The sequence below is a fragment of the Taurulus bubalis genome, assembly GCF_910589615.1.
Source record: "Taurulus bubalis genome assembly, chromosome: 8".
Lineage (NCBI taxonomy): Eukaryota > Metazoa > Chordata > Actinopteri > Perciformes > Cottidae > Taurulus > Taurulus bubalis.
The window spans coordinates 28042661-28059496 of record NC_136596.1 but is presented as its reverse complement, the minus strand read 5'-3'; the positions used below and the strand labels follow the sequence as shown (position 1 = coordinate 28059496).

The following is a 16836-nucleotide window of genomic DNA, read 5'->3' as shown; positions in this document are numbered from 1 at the left end:
TTCTCGTCACACTCTTTTCTAGAACCTTTCCTCTTCTCCTCTTCCGTTTTCCCCTTCACAATAAAAGCCCAAGAAGCCTACACCAAAACACTGCTTACTAGAGAGCTGTTTAAGTACTCCATATAATAGCTCACGCTAGCTTCCTCATGAAGCAATACAACCAGCTAAATAACAAAAGTGGCTTAAAAATGAGTGACTTAAAAACGAGACGCCGCAGTGAAACTAAGTCGGGTCTGAAGGTGGAATCATTTGTGGAGTTGAAGCTGAAAGCAGTTCAGTGAGCGTCATAGCCGGAGGGAATAATTAAAAGTCATGTGAAACTGTTGAGCAAATATTGGATGAAGGTGTGTGTGACAAAGAGATATGGAGGCCAATGATCCGCTTTTCACACTGTTTGTTTTATTCACTTGAAGCAACTTCTCTCTCAATAGGCATCTATTGGTAATAAGTGTCCGTTTCTGTCAATCCATCCATGGGAAACAGAATCTAACAGTCACTATGCAAAAAACAAAAATCTGTGAGGTACAAAAACAAACAAAAAGTGCTCAACGTGCACGTAACACAAATAAATACGGACAACATTTCAGCTGCTAGAGGAAATAAAGTCAGAATGCGTCTCCGCGTGGCACTAATCGCCCTCCATACCGAGCCAGAAAGCCACACGACCAAAACACTATAACTGTGTCCCAGTACGGCAGGGCTGGGTGCGTTAGTCACTATTGTAGTCCTCTATGATCGGGTCCTCCTCCTCCAGAAGGACCCGGCTCGTGGTCGGTTGGGGCTGACTGGCTGGCAGACCTTCCTCAACCACAACCGGACGCTCCTCTTCCTCCTCGCTGTCTTTGTCCAGCTGGGCCGGCTCCTTGTCCGCCAGAGCCTCCAGTTTTAATCTGACAAAGACAGAAACAAGACAATACCATTTTAAACACACCGGGACTTGACTCCGTCATCTCCGCTACTTAGATGAGCCTGATTGGTTTGACTAACATGAACTTTCACACTCGGGACTCGTTGGAGCGAGCAGGCAGCATGCAGCAGCACGCTACAGCACGCAGCACGCTAAATCACGCAGGACGCTACAGCACGCTAAATCACGCAGCACGCTAAATCACGCAGCACGCTAAATCACGCAGGACGCTACAGCACGCTAAATCACGCAGCACGCTACAGCACGCTAAATCACGCAACAGCACGCTAAATCACGCAGCAGCACGCTACAGCACGCAGCAGCACGCTAAATCGCGCAGCAGCACGCTACAGCGCGCAGCAGCGCGCAGCAGCGCGCAGCACGATACAGCACGCTACAGCACGCAGCACGATACAGCACGCTACAGCACGCTAAATCGCGCTACAGCACGCTACAGCACGCTAAATCACGCAGCACGCTACAGCACGCAGAAGCGCGCTAAATCACGCAGCACGCTACAGCAGGCAGCACGCATGGATGCTGCAACTATTAGCGCTCTGTTGGTAGAAATGTGCTCTTGCTTACTGACACCACAGAGCCAAACCGGCTCAGAGTTCCACCACCAGGTGGAGTCGAGTAGGTAATTGCATTACATTTAATTTAGCTGACGCTTTTATCCAAAGCGACTGACAATAAGTGCATTCAACCATGAGGACAAACTCAGAACAACAAGAATCAAGTAACCCCTCTGTTAAATATTATTTGGACAAAAAACAACAACATTCTGTGCTATTTTCGTCCGTTGAAATAAAACCATCCTGGTTGAGGCAAGCGCAGTGTGACGGCTGCTGCGATCCTTTTTGGGGTCGCGGACTCTGCAGTCGCATCGACCCAGAGACGCGCTAGAAGAGAAGACGCCTACCGTACCTGCCGGGGAACCGCCTCAGGGACATCTGACCCACGTCCTGGATGAAGGCGATCTGAGCTGGGAGACAGAACACTTCACCGTTAATGAGTTCACAAAGCTCCGTGGGCGGGGTCAGATTCACCACAGAGCAAAATGACCAAACTAATATGACAGAAGCAACACCAAAATGTCACCTCAAGAATGAAAGGACAACATTGAAAGTCCGGCCTGACATGGTTCTGCTTTGATACGTCGTGTAGACGCCCAGTAGATACAGCTGTGAGTGTGTGAGTGTGTGTGTGTGTGTGTGTGTGTGTGTGTGTGTGTGTGTGTGTGTGTGTGTGTGTGTGTGTGTGTGTGTTACCTTGGTTCCTCATCGGGTTGGTGAGCTTGGCCAGGTATGGCAGCAGCTCCGTCTGCAGGCTGACTGGCGTCAGACAGAAGCTCCTGAACAGCGACTGGGCCGCCAGGCAGTTCTCTCGGTGCTGAGGGGTCAACATCGGCCTCATTAGAGTCTGAGCTCACGGACCGTGGACCCGGTCACAGAACAGCTGGCGGTTCACCTCCTGCACTCTTAACTGCTGAACAGCGGAGTCCCTCAGGGCCCCGTTCACACACTCATAACTGTAAAACTATATTATTCAGTTTTCCTTTCAATCTCACCTTCTTGTTGACCAGCAGCCAGTTGGGTTTGTGAAGCGGTCTGAAGCCGACCGACACCTGTTGGGAGTTGGAGTGAAGGAGCCCTCTGGTGGCCACTGAAGACCCGTAATGCCCCAGGGTGCTGCGGCTCTGAAACAGCACAGAGGGTGGTGATCTGTATATTAATGCTGGAACGCTTCAGTTTCCACGGATGAAAAGCATTTCATGTTCCATTCTTTTGGTGCCGAGGTAGAGACTGACCGTCCAATCAGACGCGAGGAGGTCGGCGTCGGACAGATACTCGCTGGCGCGCTCCACGTCCTCCACCTCGGAGAAGAAGTCCAGGTAGTTCTGGTGCAGGTACAGGGTGAAGAAGTCTCCTGACATGTGTGAGCGCTCAACCACCAGCTGAACACAGACACACGGAGAGCCGAGTTCGTTGTGTTCAGAGAATAAAAAGACTCATGAGGTTTGTTACGTTAATAATACTAGAAAAAAGAAAAAGCAGGTGTGCACCTCAGGTTCTACGAGCAACGCTTCTCTGTGATGATGAGACAGGTGAGGAGGTAGACCGGGTCCAGGGGAACATTCAGCTGCTTCAGCATCGTCATGCTTCCCTCCTGTCAGGGATACAAATGTAGTCAAACATGCATTCTCTCTCCTGACCACCAGGGGGCGACTCTTCTGGTTGTATAGAAGTCTATGCTTCACGTGTTAAAGCTGCATTCTCTCTCCTGATCACCAGGGGGTGACTCCTATGGTTGTATAGAAGTCTATGCTTCATGTGTTAAAGCTGCATTCTCTCTCCTGCCCACCAGGGGGGCGACTCCTCTGGTTGTATAGAAGTCTAATATTCATGTGTTAAAGCTGCATTCTCTCTCCTGCCCACCAGGGGGGCGACTCCTCTGGTTGTATAGAAGTCTAATATGCATGTGTTAAAGCTGCATTCTCTCTCCTGCCCACCAGGGGGGCGACTCCTCTGGTTGTATAGAAGTCTAATATGCATGTGTTAAAGCTGCATTCTCTCTCCTGCCCACCAGGGGGCGACTCCTCTGGTTGTATGGAAGTCCACACAACACGCGTAGGTAGGCCCTGCCTGGAGGCGGGGGATGCAGGTCTCACGTTTGCAGTGCAGGATCTTCCCCAGCGCTCTGAAGAGGAACAGCGAGGCGTCTTTCCCTCCGATGGCCTGATCGCCGTGCGGCTCCTTCAGTCTGGGCTTCTTCCCCCTGGGGTTCGCTCTGCAGGCGGCTTTGCCCAGCGGCGGCGCCCGGCCGTCCTTCTTCATCTTCCACAGCCCGTCTTCCAGCGACGTGTCTGGAACGTCACAGCGAGGACAGACAGAGGGTTTGTTTCTGACGCCAGACGATGAGGCGGGTCGGACAATATTCAGGGTTCATACACTCTGACCAATGGATCTCATGACTTTAAACCAAATTTCCCGGACTTTTAAAATGTGGTTTTAATGTCATGGCAAAGTCGTGGAAACGTCGTGGGTTTCCACAACCTTAAACCAGAAAAAAAATAAAGAGGCTCTTCGTGCGTTTGACCCACTGACCTGGGAGGGAGGAGAACTGCAGGCTGTTGATGGCGCTGCGGACGTCTCCTGCGCTTCCTGAACACAGCGTCTCCAACACCGCCTGGTCCGTGACGCACATCCTCCCAGAGCTCTGCTCACAGTGACGGGGGAAGAACACGCTAAAGAAGTCACGTCAAAACCAACGGCCCCGACACGCGTGACGAACTGACAGGACTCCTTTCACCTTTCCGGCCTCCGCCGATGAAATCCGAGTCAGGACCTTCATCATCGTGGTTGGAGCCACGGGGTTAAAACTGGAAGCACAAAGACCATGTTCAGAGGGTTAGGGGCAGATGCTGTGTCAAAGGTCAAAGGTCAAAGCCTACCTGATGCCGCTGATGTCCAGCTCCTCCTGCACCTCTCTGGGGAACAGGAAGCGTGAGCTGCTGTCTCCACTCAGACTGTCCGACACGACGAACACCAGGGGACACCGGCTGGTCTTCACGAAGCGCCTGCAAGACAGGAGGTGGGGCACGATGTCACAGGGGCAGGGGAACGACACGAGGAGACACGACCAGATCCAACACGAGGATATATATACATATCTCTCTACTATCTATCTATCTATCTATCTATCTATCTATCTATATATAAATAACAACATGTATGATGTTAAATATAAACACAATATAATCATTTGTAATACATTTTTATTACAGTCCCTTGGTAATACTCGTCCCGAGCGATTGGGGTTATTCTCACTATTTTATATGCATCTGTATGTGCATGCTTTTTCCATGCTTTTTCCTTTCATTGAAATTAATTTTTTATGCATAAATGGAACTCTGTATACATCTATCGCAATGTAAATTCAGCATTATCTGTTTATTTTTCCTCCCATCGTTCTTTTTTACACAGAAAAAAAGAGACGCCGTACAGCTGAGTTTTGAAAGCATGAAAAAAGAAGAAGAAGAAGAAGAGGCTCTGATCTCACCTGAGGATGTCGTGCAGGCTGCTGGGCTGCCGGTAGAACTGGTTCGGGAAATCCTTAGGAGGGAAAAGTGGTGAAGAAGTGTTGACTAAACATGGCGCCTTTACAGATGTCAAATCAGACAATCCTGCTCTCAGCAGAGGACGGGGAGTTCAAATGTTCCCACAGACCAGTGTTAAACACAGAGGAAGACCAGTGTTAAACACAGAGGAAGACCAGTGTTAAACACAGAGGAAGACCAGTGTTAAAGATAGAGGAAGACCAGTGTTAAAGATAGAGGAAGACCAGTGTTAAACACAGAGGAAGACCAGTGTTAAAGATAGAGGAAGACCAGTGTTAAACACAGAGGAAGACCAGTGTTAAACACAGAGGAAGACCAGTGTTAAACACAGAGGAAGACCAGTGTTAAACACAGAGGAAGACCAGTGTTAAACACAGAGGAAGACCAGTGTTAAAGATAGAGGAAGACCAGTGTTAAAGATAGAGGAAGACCAGTGTTAAACACAGAGGAAGACCAGTGTTAAAGATAGAGGAAGACCAGTGTTAAACACAGAGGAAGACCAGTGTTAAAGATAGAGGAAGACCAGTGTTAAACACAGAGGAAGACCAGTGTTAAACACAGAGGAAGACCAGTGTTAAACACAGAGGAAGACCAGTGTTAAACACAGAGGAAGACCAGTGTTAAACACAGAGGAAGACTAGTGTTAAAGATAGAGGAAGACCAGTGTTAAACACAGAGGAAGACCAGTGTTAAACACAGAGGAAGACTCAGCACCACCTGGTGGACAGGAGAAGCACTTGCTTCCAAAAGGCTTCATTTGTGTTACTGGTTTACAAAACAAGAGGCCGGTGCCTCGGCCCACGCGGCGGCACGTACCTCCACCAGGATGAGCTTCCCGTCGGCGGCCGCCCCGTCGCCCACCATCTTCAGGCAGTTGTACTTGTTAGCTCGGAGGAGGAAGTCCTGGAACTGGGCCAACTGGGAGGTGCTGCTGGGTAAGCCGTTGGTCCTCCAGTCTGGAGGACGACGGATATTAATATTGTAAACTTTATTATTGTCATCACTGGTTGGTAGATTTTGACGCAAAAAATCTGCGCTGTTCTGAGAACAACAGCACCACACTGGGGAATGTCTTGTATGAAAGGTGCTATACAGAGAAAAATGTTTTATTGTTGTTTGTTTGATCTTGCAAATCTATATTTTGTGTTATGACTTGTTCTGCTTTTTTGTGTTTGTATTAAAGTTCTATTGCTGAAAAAAAAATAAATACTTTTAAATCTTTTTCTTTAAGTAAATATAAATGGGTCAAAATTGACCCGTAACAGATGTTACTATAGTTAATAATATTAAAATGAAAACATAAATAAAACAAATGTAAGAGATGTGTTCTAATACCCCTCAGTGATAGTCAGGTAACACAACAACCTTTTATTTATTTATATGATTCTCTTAAGGTTCATTTTAGCATTTCTTTAATTGAAATGTCCTGACAGAGAAAAGGCCCAGAGGCCCACACCAAAATATTAAAACATAAACAATAAGTGCGTGGATAAGGAAGCCTAACAAGGTCACCAAGAGATGAGGAACACATTGGATGATAGATCATTGTTTTTAGTGTATTTTACAGAATATATATATATATATATATATCCTCCTCACCGTGCTGGTCGCTGCTGTACGGCTCTGGGTTGGAGGGGTTGGTCCACTCCTGGACCCGGAGGCCCAGCTCCAAAGACAACACCTGGACCGTGGCGGTCTTCCCGCAGCCCGACGGTCCCGTCAGCAGCAGGACGCCGCCCTGTGAACGACAGCGGCCGAGCCAAACCTGAACCCGTCATCCTTACTGGCATTTATATCGTGTGTGTTTAGAAGCGTCTGTGAGGCCGCTACATTGTGAAGCGTCGTTTACCTTTGAGGCGCTCGAGTGAACTCTCAACCAGTTCTCCACTTCCTCAATCTTCTTCTTGTGGACAGCAAGCTCGGCCTGCACAAAACATTTTCCTAATCAATCTTGCTCTGTGATTTTGTATCCATGAATTGGTTTCCAAACTGGTTTTGCGGAGAAATTACTGGATCTAGACATTTATCAATATAATGGTTTAAACATCACATCTAATGTGAAGTCGTGAGTTGAATATTGTCTCCTTCCTAAAATAAAGATCCGAGTAATTTTTTGACAGAAATGATTTTCTTGCCTAAACCATCTCCTCATGGCACTGACCACCTCTGGTAATACCTCCTCCATCCTCAGTTGAACAGGTCATGTGATTCTACCCCGTAGTATAACATGTCAAGAGTGTGACTAATGCTGCGTTCACAGCAAACGCGGCGCGGATTATTGGCAAAGTCAGATTACATGCAAAGTCAATGCACAGACGCCACAGGTTGCGAAGACGCGGAATTTCCGGCGGGCGACGCGACTGACACGTTTGATGCGGGGAGAACAGAGCGAAGGAGTTTAAATTTCCCAACTCAGGGGAAAAAAAAACACGCGAGTCATAGTTGCGTCAGCCAATCAGCGTAGAGAAGCTCCGCCCGTCATCACCGCCGTCCTGCCGTTGCTGAATCAAACTGGTCCTGAAGTAGCGCTGCTAGCGGCTTCATTCAGACGCTGTTGTGGGACTACGGATAATATTATGAACCAGACACCATGGAGTTTGATGTTCCCACGTATGTGGAGTTTACACAACAAGTATAAAGCAGAACTGGTGGTTATTTCCATGGTGGATGGCAGAAACGGTAACTGTTTTACGGAGATAAGCCAGACGCAGTTCCTGGAGGAGTCGGTGAAATTCAGCGAGCTGTGTGCGGCTACGGATGATGTTATGAACCCAAAAACGAGGGCGTTTCATGTTCCGACATGTTTGGGACTTCCACAACAAGTATAAAGCAGAACTAGTGGTTATTTATTCCATGGTCGATAGCGGAAATGAAAGCTCCTTTCACGGAGAGGAGGGACGGCGATAAGCCACGCCCCCTTTGTCGTGGCACGATTTCGCTTTTGGTGTGAACGCCCTCGTTTCACTCGCACGAGTAAACTGAAGCGGTAAACGCGATGCGATTTTTCACGCCGTGTTTACCGCTTCAGTTTACTCGTTTGGTGTGAACGCAGCATTAGGCCATTTTATTTTTTATTTTACAAGCTTTTCAAGAAGCTAGCTTCAAAATGCCATCTTGAAAAGCTTGTAAAAATGCTTGTAGCTTGTAAAAATGCTAACTTAAATGCTAGCATTTAAGCTAGCAATTTAGTTAGCATTTTTTGCAAGTATTTTTGTCAATGAAAATCTCACTGGAACATAATATTAGTAATCATAATTTGACCTTTATGCCTGTTGTCAGTGTCTAGAGGCAGCTTGTGCACTATATTACATTTGGTCAAGTGTTTTGTGTTTTCTAAAAAACCTGAACAAATGACTTTTAGCCAGGTGACGCAGACACGTTGGCTGCATCCAGATGTGTCCGTGGGCAAAAGCAAACGTCCAAAAGCGACGGCGCTGACCTGCGAGCGAGGAGAGTATCGGTCCACCCACGACTCATCCTGGTACCCGGGGGCCGGCTCTCTGGCCGGGCAGGAGGAGCGAGGCGCCCCGGCCCGCCTCCTGGGCCTCTTGGGCTCGGCCTTGGCGCTGGAAGCCTGGAGGCCTTTCCTCCGTCTGGACGGAGCAAAGCTCTCAGACGGCAAGTCGGAGAAGGACGGGTCCACCCAGCGGCTCGGCTGTTAGATTCATGAGGAAGGAGGACGATAGATCAACGTTTACAAATAAAGACGATTACTAGTCAGAACCTGATGTCAAATATAAATATATATATATATATATATATATATATATATATATATATATATATATATATATAAATAATGATGTAAACAAACGAAAACAAATGGTTACATGACAAGGTAAGGTGTTAAACCATATATATATATATATATATATATATATATATATATATAAATAAATAAATAAATAAACCACACACACACGAAAAACTCACTCTGCTTGAAGCAGCTCTCTCTCCCAGAGGAGGCTTGTCCATCCTCACATCGAGGGGAGTAGCTGTTGTTGTTGTTGTTGTTATTAGTGTTGTTGTTGTCGATGCTTTTAGACCGAGCTAACACAGGGCAGCACAAACAGAGCATGGTCATCTCAGTACGCAGCATAAAGAACGAGGTTTCCTATTGCTTTACCTTTACCTTTAGCATAGCTTCAGCTTAGCTGTGTCGCTTGTTATTGTGCTGCCAGACATGCGCACACTACGGTGTCCGTTAAGGGGTAAACACCTCTCAAACGTGCTTTTTAGTTGATATACGGAACATTCACAAGTCGACTACAGACTGAGGGAAGCGGTTAGCTGACATGTACTAACTTGTTAGTTAATATTAAACTAATACGACGTATCTTCATTAACTTACCTCAGAACACCTGGTGTTTCCGTCACTTCTAACGCTGTGCTCGGCTGTAGTGAGTAGCTACTTCTTCTTCTTCTACAAGGTTTAATGAGTAGCTACTTCTTCTTCTTCTATAGTGAGTAGCTACTTCTTCTTTAAGGTTAAATGAGTAGCTACTAGCTACTAATTAGGAAGTCACGTTAAACGGCACTGCGAACCTCCAGCGGCTGTGAGGCAAAAGTGAAGTTTACATATTTAAACTCCGTGGAGTCGCTGTGCCGCAAACCGGCCGCTGGGTGACGTAAAGCCGACGTGAACGCAGCTCACTCACGGCAGTTGCTTCGTGAGCAGTCCGCTTCCTCGGCTGGAGAGATAAACGTTCACCGCGAGCTGCCAGCCGTCCATTTTGTCGCAGCCCTCGTTCAGGTTTGTTGTTGGCCTGTAAACAGAGCGGCTTTACGGCTTCACGTGAGCCAGGCAGCGCAGACATAACATGGAGGCTTTCTGTCTTTCAGGCGGACGTCGTCCAGACACGTGTCGCTGCTCCGCGAAGCCATGAAGATGAGGAAGCGACCGAACCTGCTGCTAACAGGTGAGGAGACGCTCTGCTGCGCGGGTTCACGCGCTCATCCACTCACTCGGTCACCACGGAGGAGTTACTACTGTGAGACGATGAGTCTGTGCGGCTGTTCTCACTGCGTCACGTGACCTGTGTAATGCAAACTGAATATGATTCAAGATGTTTATTGTCATATCACAGATAACAGTTACTCTGTACAATGAACATCTTGTTCAGCTGGGTCCTCCTAACACACAGGATTGAACTTGAGGTAAACAAATAAATAAAAATATGGCTCAAAATATAGTGACAGTATTGCACAACAATATGATAACAGATTCCTCAGTGTATAAAGTGCACTGCTTCAAATATGTAGTTTTATTTAACTATTCAATGTCAATCCCAGCTGCTCTCTTTTTATTATTGAGATGTATTGTGTCTATATATATATATATATATTCCTTTTTATTTTATCTTGTGTATTTAATCACTTTTCTTGTATATATTTGTTCATATTTTCTGTCTAGTCTTTTCTTTAATATTTGTGATTTATTAGTACTTTGCAATACACTTTATTTACACAATTAGAGTTCAGGGTTCTTACGTCATGGAAAACCTGGAAAAGTCATGGAATTTTAAAATGGTTATTTCCAGGCTTGGAAAAGTCCTTGAAACAAATAAAATCCCCTTAAAGTTTAGTAACAGTCATGTAAATGTGTTATATTCATGTGTTAATTTACGCTGAGTTTGAAATAATGAATATGCTTTTAAAAGAAAGACTCAAAATATAAGCAGGCATACATACAGGCATCTATATAAATGTTTATTCTTTTAATCAAACTATTGTCTCATTCATTTGTGTCATTTAAGGTTTACTGTATGCTTTGTGTTCTCATTGTTAGTTTAAATACTACATTTACTCACTTTTTACTGTTTACACCCAGATTTCACTAAATGTTTGTCATGGACATTTGGTTTAAAGTCATGAACCCACTGGTCAGAATGTGTCTGAACCCTGAGAGTGTCTCTTACTGTGTTTATGTTGTGCAGCAATAAAATTAATTTTTTGATTGTGGCAATATAGTTGGTAATCTGACTCTGATTCTGATGCAGGAACCCCTGGTGTTGGAAAGACTACTTTAGGGAAGGAGCTGGCCCAGCGGACCGGGCTGACCTACGTCAACATCGGAGACCTGGCCAAGGAAGGTAAAGACCTCGGACCTCACTTTAAAAAATGGACCGGAGCGTCCATCATTCCTCCTCTGCTTTTAGACTATAAACGCAGATAAATGTCCTGAGGCCATTCTAATGAATGCACCTGGTTTCCACCCCCAGGGGAGCTTTATGACGGCTATGACGAAGAGTATCAGTGCCCGATTCTGGATGAGGACGGGGTGAGTGACATTCCACATGCACGCTTTCAACCTGGTGATGATGCGCTTGATGTGCTCCGCACAGAACCACGGATGTGATAACCACTGCACCGCGTCTTGGTTAAAATCCCACAAGCTTGTCGGGTTCACCAGCAACCTTCATGTCCCGTGATGACATCATGAAGCTAAGGGTTTGAAGCTAATGGGGCGTAGCTTTTTAAGCCACTTTTCTTTTGGGATTTATTCCATTTCACGCCAAAGATTACATTTTACACTATTACGTCATGATAAAGGAGTAATTTACCTTCGCCCAATACTCATTTCACTGTTTGGAGATTGAACAATATAACGGCGCAGAATGGAACCTCAGTCAATTGACAGTTGGCTTTTATTTATATATATTTATTATTTTAAATACAAGCAGGCCTGTGCTGGAGCGAGACCCTGTGCTGACTGCAGAGCAGCTGTTCACTGTAGGGACCCTGAACAGCATGCTGCCGTTATAAAAGGCCAACATTAAGTTAGTTGTTCCAAATGGTGTTGTGCTGTTGGCTCCTTTTTTGCCTGGCAGGACTGCGCCGCCAATCGGCTGCTAACAGCTAACGCTAACTAGCTCTCCTCTGGACGACTTATTGTTCACAATGTGGCGGGATCGGCGACTTGAAACCATCAATGCGGTCAGCCTGCGCATGTAGGGCAGGCCAAGGCTGGCCTTTTTTTATAAATAGATGAATATGTGCCAGTGAGTCTGTAAAAGGCCACTGAACTGCGGCCTTCAGGGCTGCAGCGGTGCCTGGGACAAACCGCAGAGCGCCGTGGTTCGCCGGGCGGCGGCGTGCAGAGGCAACAGGTTGCCGTAGCGTAAGTGGTATTGCAACTTCCATAAAGTTGGGAGACGTAGCGTAACTGCTAGAATCGAACATTCGAAGGCTACTTGCATGAGCCAGAAAACAGTGCGGAGGAATTGAGGCGTACGGAAAAGGATGCAGAGGGTCGAGCTCCTCCTGCGATGGCGCCGCAAATTAGGCTCGACCGTGAGGATTCAATTAATTTATTGTTGTTTAAACATAAGAGAGAAATTAATACATTGTGTCTCTCAGGTGAATACATTGTGTCTCTCATGTTAATACATTGTGTCTCATGTGAATACATTGTGTGTCTCTCATGTGAATACATTGTGTCTCTCATGTGAATACATTGTGTCTCTCATGTGAATACATTGTGTCTCTCATGTGAATACATTGTGTGTCTCAGGTGAATACATTGTGTGTCTCAGGTGAATACATTGTGTCTCATGTGAATACATTGTGTGTCTCTCATGTGAATACATTGTGTCTCTCATGTGAATACATTGTGTCTCTCAGGTGAATACATTGTGTGTCTCAGGTGAATACATTGTGTGTCTCAGGTGAATACATTGTGTCTCTCAGGTGAATACATTGTCTCTCTCAGGTGAATACATTGTGTGTCTCAGGTGAATACATTGTGTGTCTCATGTGAATACATTGTGTCTCTCATGTGAATACATTGTGTGTCTCATGTGAATACATTGTGTCTCATGTGAATACATTGTGTGTCTCATGTGAATACATTGTGTCTCTCATGTGAATACATTGTGTCTCTCAGGTGAATACATTGTGTGTCTCATGTGAATACATTGTGTGTCTCAGGTGAATACATTGTCTCTCTCAGGTGAATACATTGTCTCTCTCATGTGAATACATTGTGTCTCTCAGGTGAATACATTGTGTGTCTCAGGTGAATACATTGTGTGTCTCATGTGAATACATTGTGTGTCTCAGGTGAATACATTGTCTCTCTCAGGTGAATACATTGTCTCTCTCATGTGAATACATTGTGTCTCTCAGGTGAATACATTGTCTCTCTCAGGTGAATACATTGTCTCTCTCATGTGAATACATTGTGTCTCTCATGTGAATACATTGTGTGTCTCATGTGAATACATTGTGTCTCTCAGGTGAATACATTGTGTGTCTCAGGTGAATACATTGTGTGTCTCTGTGGTCCTCAGGTGGTGGACGAGCTGGATGAGAAGATGGTAGAAGGCGGGATGATCGTCGACTATCACGGCTGCGACCTGTTCCCTGAGCGCTGGTTCCACATCGTCTTCGTCCTCCGCACGGACAACACCCAGCTGTACACGCGGCTGGAGAGCAGGTAATGCCCGCTTCACACGTCCACCTCAATGAACGCATGACTGTGGACCATCGGACTAGCAGCAGCAGGGGAACAACACGAACATCGGGCTTTTGTCTTTAGCGGGAAACGTCACAATCGGCATTCATTCCGCTTTTTTTATTGGCTAAGATCAGTAGTGATGTGCTAATTAGTTTGCCTCTTGTCTGTCGTGATGCATGTGGAAGTGATCATACGATGGCTAAAAAGAGAGCATTTGGACACTTATTTTAATTTAGTAACGTATAAAAAGTAGGCTCTCTGAAATCCGCAAGACTCTATTGACCAAAACAGTCATTTTACTTTACCGATTGCTGTAAAACCCACTTCATTCAGACTGGACAGAACAGAAAAAGGACTCATAAACCGTCCTCGTTAGTCTTTCCATTGTTCCAACAATCAGCAACGTGGTTTGAGACTTTGAATGAGAAACTTATTACGTTACAGGTGCACAAAAGAAGTCCTCGCGGTTTCACTGTTTACTACGTTTGTGACGTCGAACGCATGATGCGCTCCTGTGTGTAAAAGGGTAGCGCTGCGTTCACACCAAACGCGTTGAGAATATTCGTGCCTGAAAGGGGGCGTGGCTTATTGCCGTAAAACAGTTACCGTTTCCTTCATCCACCATGGAAATAACCACTAGCTCTGCTTTATACTTGTTGTGTAAACTCCACATGCGTGGTGACCAAAAATACATTGACAAACTCCATGCTGTCCGGTTCATAATATTACCCGTAGTCCCACAACAGCGTCTGAATGAAGCCGCTACCATAATATTTGAACTTGTGTCATTTGCGCCGCCCGGCGGAAAATTAGCTTTTTCCCAACCTGTCGCGTCTGTGCATTGACTTTAGATGTAATCTACTGACCCACCTACAAGTTTTGGTTCTTTCTCGGCTCTCTTTACCATGTGAGGAAAACCCCCTCACGAGCGGTTTCTGCCCCCTTCAGGGGCTACACGGGGAAGAAGCTGCAGGACAACGTGCAGTGCGAGATCTTTCAGACCATCTACGAGGAGGCCATGGAGGCCTACAGCGAGGAGATCGTGCACCAGCTGCCCAGCAACACGCCCGAGGACCTGGAGCGCAACCTGGAGCAGCTGGTGCAGTGGACCGAGCAGTGGATGAAGGACAACAACTAGACGCTGCCGGGACTGTCAACCAAAACGGATTTGGACAATATAAAAAAGAAGAAAAAAAAAAAATTGTAGTTATTTTCCAATCTGCATTTATTTTCATAGATTGTTGCCATGGTGACCGCTCTCTCGACGGCCTCCAGGGAGCGCTGCCGAGGCGCCGGTTGATGGAATCCACCAAAGAGCGCTTTCTGGCAACCGGTTGTCGGATCACCCGTCACCCGTGATATTGGACTATTGCAAACTAGTGTCAGGTCAAACTACTCTTGTAGTGCTGCGTTTATGTCATTCATCACTTTTTTTAAATAAATAAATAAATAACCACACAGGAAACGGCCTCGTCGTGTTCTTGTGACGACCTCGCAGCAGTTGGTTTGAAGCACAGACTGTTGGTTTAAAGCCTTGAGGTCGCCCATTTCACTGTCGCCATCTTGACTTTTTACAACCGATAAATGGAAGTGACGTAGAGACGACATGTACGGTTCAGTTAGCGGCAGCAACCTGTCAATCACCTCGTAGCCCCGCCCTAAAGCGTCCCCTGTATTATGGTCTGTTTGACTCTAAATGACCATAATTTACTAAATGAACATCATGCTGTATTGAAGAAGACTAGAAACTAGAGATTGAGACATAAACTCATGTTTACAATGTTTACTGAGGGAATACATCAAGAGAAGTAGAGTCATTTACATAGACTTCTATACAACCAGAGGAGTCATTTCTATAGACTTCTATACAACCAGAGGAGTCACCCCCTGGTGGTCAGGAGAGAGAATGCAGCTTTAACACATGAAGCATTAACTTCTATACAACCAGAGGAGTCGCCCCCTGGTGGTCAGGAGAGACAATGCAGCTTTAACACATGAAGCATAGACTTCTATACAACCAGAGGAGTCGCCCCCTGGTGGTCAGGAGAGAAGCAACAGCTTTGAGTCTGTTTGATTGTCAAAGCCCAGAATGTGTCGTCTCTTGCAGAGAACTTGCTGATCAGCAGACCTCTTCTCGTTGCTCACAAAAATAAATAATAATACAAAAGCTGTAATTTTAATCTATCATGACACATTCAAGGTATTTCCACTGTTTTCCTCTTAGTGTGGATATATATATATATATATATATATATATATATATATATATATATTTATATATTTATTACGCACTGGACAAGTCAGACACATGTTACAGTTGAAACACAAAATGGCTAAATGTTCTGTCTCAGAACAGTCATCTCTCTCCGTTAAATAGTACATCTGTTCATTTAAACGTTTCTCCAGAGCGACTGTTTCATAACCGCTCCGTGTCAACAGATGTGTGGAGGCCTGAGGGGAGCCGCACCTGTACGTTACCTGGACATGTTATTCCTGTACATGTTATTCCTGTACATGTTCCACCTGGACAGATCATTCCTGTCCACCAGTGAGCCGGCGTTCCTGAGCTCGTTGGCTCTGGAGGAAATAAGAAGCTGTTCTCTGAGGGAAAAGGTGGGTTTTATTAGGTGTGTGTGTGTGTGTGTAGTGTGTAGTGTGTTGCGTGTGCGTGTGTGTGGGGTATATCGTGAGTCGGGTTCAAGGTGAGCTTTGCATCACGTGGTTTCTCGTGACGGACGCTTCAGTTACTTTTCTTTCTTCTTCCTGAAGGAGAAACTTAAGGAAATTAAAACGTATCTTCACTATTGTTTTACTTTCTTTAAACAAACTTTTACATTTCTGTACAAAGAGGATGACGCGCTCTCGTGGATGAAAACTGCTTCCGTTCCGGGTTTTTTGGGGGGTTTTCAAAATAAAAGATTGTTTAAACGCACAGACTATTCACTAAAATTGTATGTTTCATTTTTTTGTTATGTTAATCAATACGCAAATAATGTATCTAAGTGCTTTATCGGTAAATATCATTATGTTAAGCAAATGTAACATGTATGTGCTTTAATATAGGATTAGGGAGTAGTGAGTTATGTTATGAAACGTATTTGTATTTGAGAGATAATCCAACGGAAGGATATTTCTGAACACCTCATTATACAGTTTGGTGGTGTTATAAATAAAGATTTACAGAACTGCGGGGCGTCTTATTCTGAAGTTCTTCCTCGTTCTTCCTCGTTCTTCCGGCTGCGATGCCATGTTTCCGCCAGCAGAGGGCGCCGTAACCCGGTGACCCCTGCGGCGCTGCTCGCTAGTCGGAAGTGCAGCTCTCCGTGTTTCGGGAGCTCTCGGTGGAGTGGA

The 16836-nt window shown here is 45.6% G+C and overlaps 2 protein-coding genes across 2 annotated transcripts; one reads left to right on the top strand and one right to left on the bottom strand.

Moving 5' to 3' along the window:
- Positions 1 to 384: 384 nt before the first annotated feature.
- Positions 385 to 9493, bottom strand: rad17 (RAD17 checkpoint clamp loader component). Its single transcript, XM_079221644.1, has 17 exons — positions 9379 to 9493; positions 8961 to 9077; positions 8467 to 8682; positions 6877 to 6951; positions 6627 to 6765; positions 5844 to 5983; positions 4970 to 5022; positions 4362 to 4487; positions 4220 to 4289; positions 4015 to 4126; positions 3579 to 3773; positions 2973 to 3076; positions 2718 to 2864; positions 2478 to 2606; positions 2179 to 2299; positions 1835 to 1892; positions 385 to 890 (listed from the first exon to the last, which is right to left on the bottom strand). The coding sequence occupies exons 2-17, from the start codon at positions 9000 to 9002 to the stop codon at positions 710 to 712; spliced, it is 1908 nt and encodes a 635-aa protein (XP_079077770.1). The 5' UTR covers positions 9003 to 9077; positions 9379 to 9493; the 3' UTR covers positions 385 to 709.
- A 189-nt stretch (positions 9494 to 9682) lies between these two features.
- On the top strand, positions 9683 to 14944 carry ak6 (adenylate kinase 6). Its single transcript, XM_079222487.1, has 6 exons — positions 9683 to 9780; positions 9870 to 9946; positions 11027 to 11119; positions 11249 to 11307; positions 13319 to 13464; positions 14434 to 14944. The coding sequence occupies exons 2-6, from the start codon at positions 9910 to 9912 to the stop codon at positions 14621 to 14623; spliced, it is 525 nt and encodes a 174-aa protein (XP_079078613.1). The 5' UTR covers positions 9683 to 9780; positions 9870 to 9909; the 3' UTR covers positions 14624 to 14944.
- Positions 14945 to 16836: the final 1892 nt, after the last annotated feature.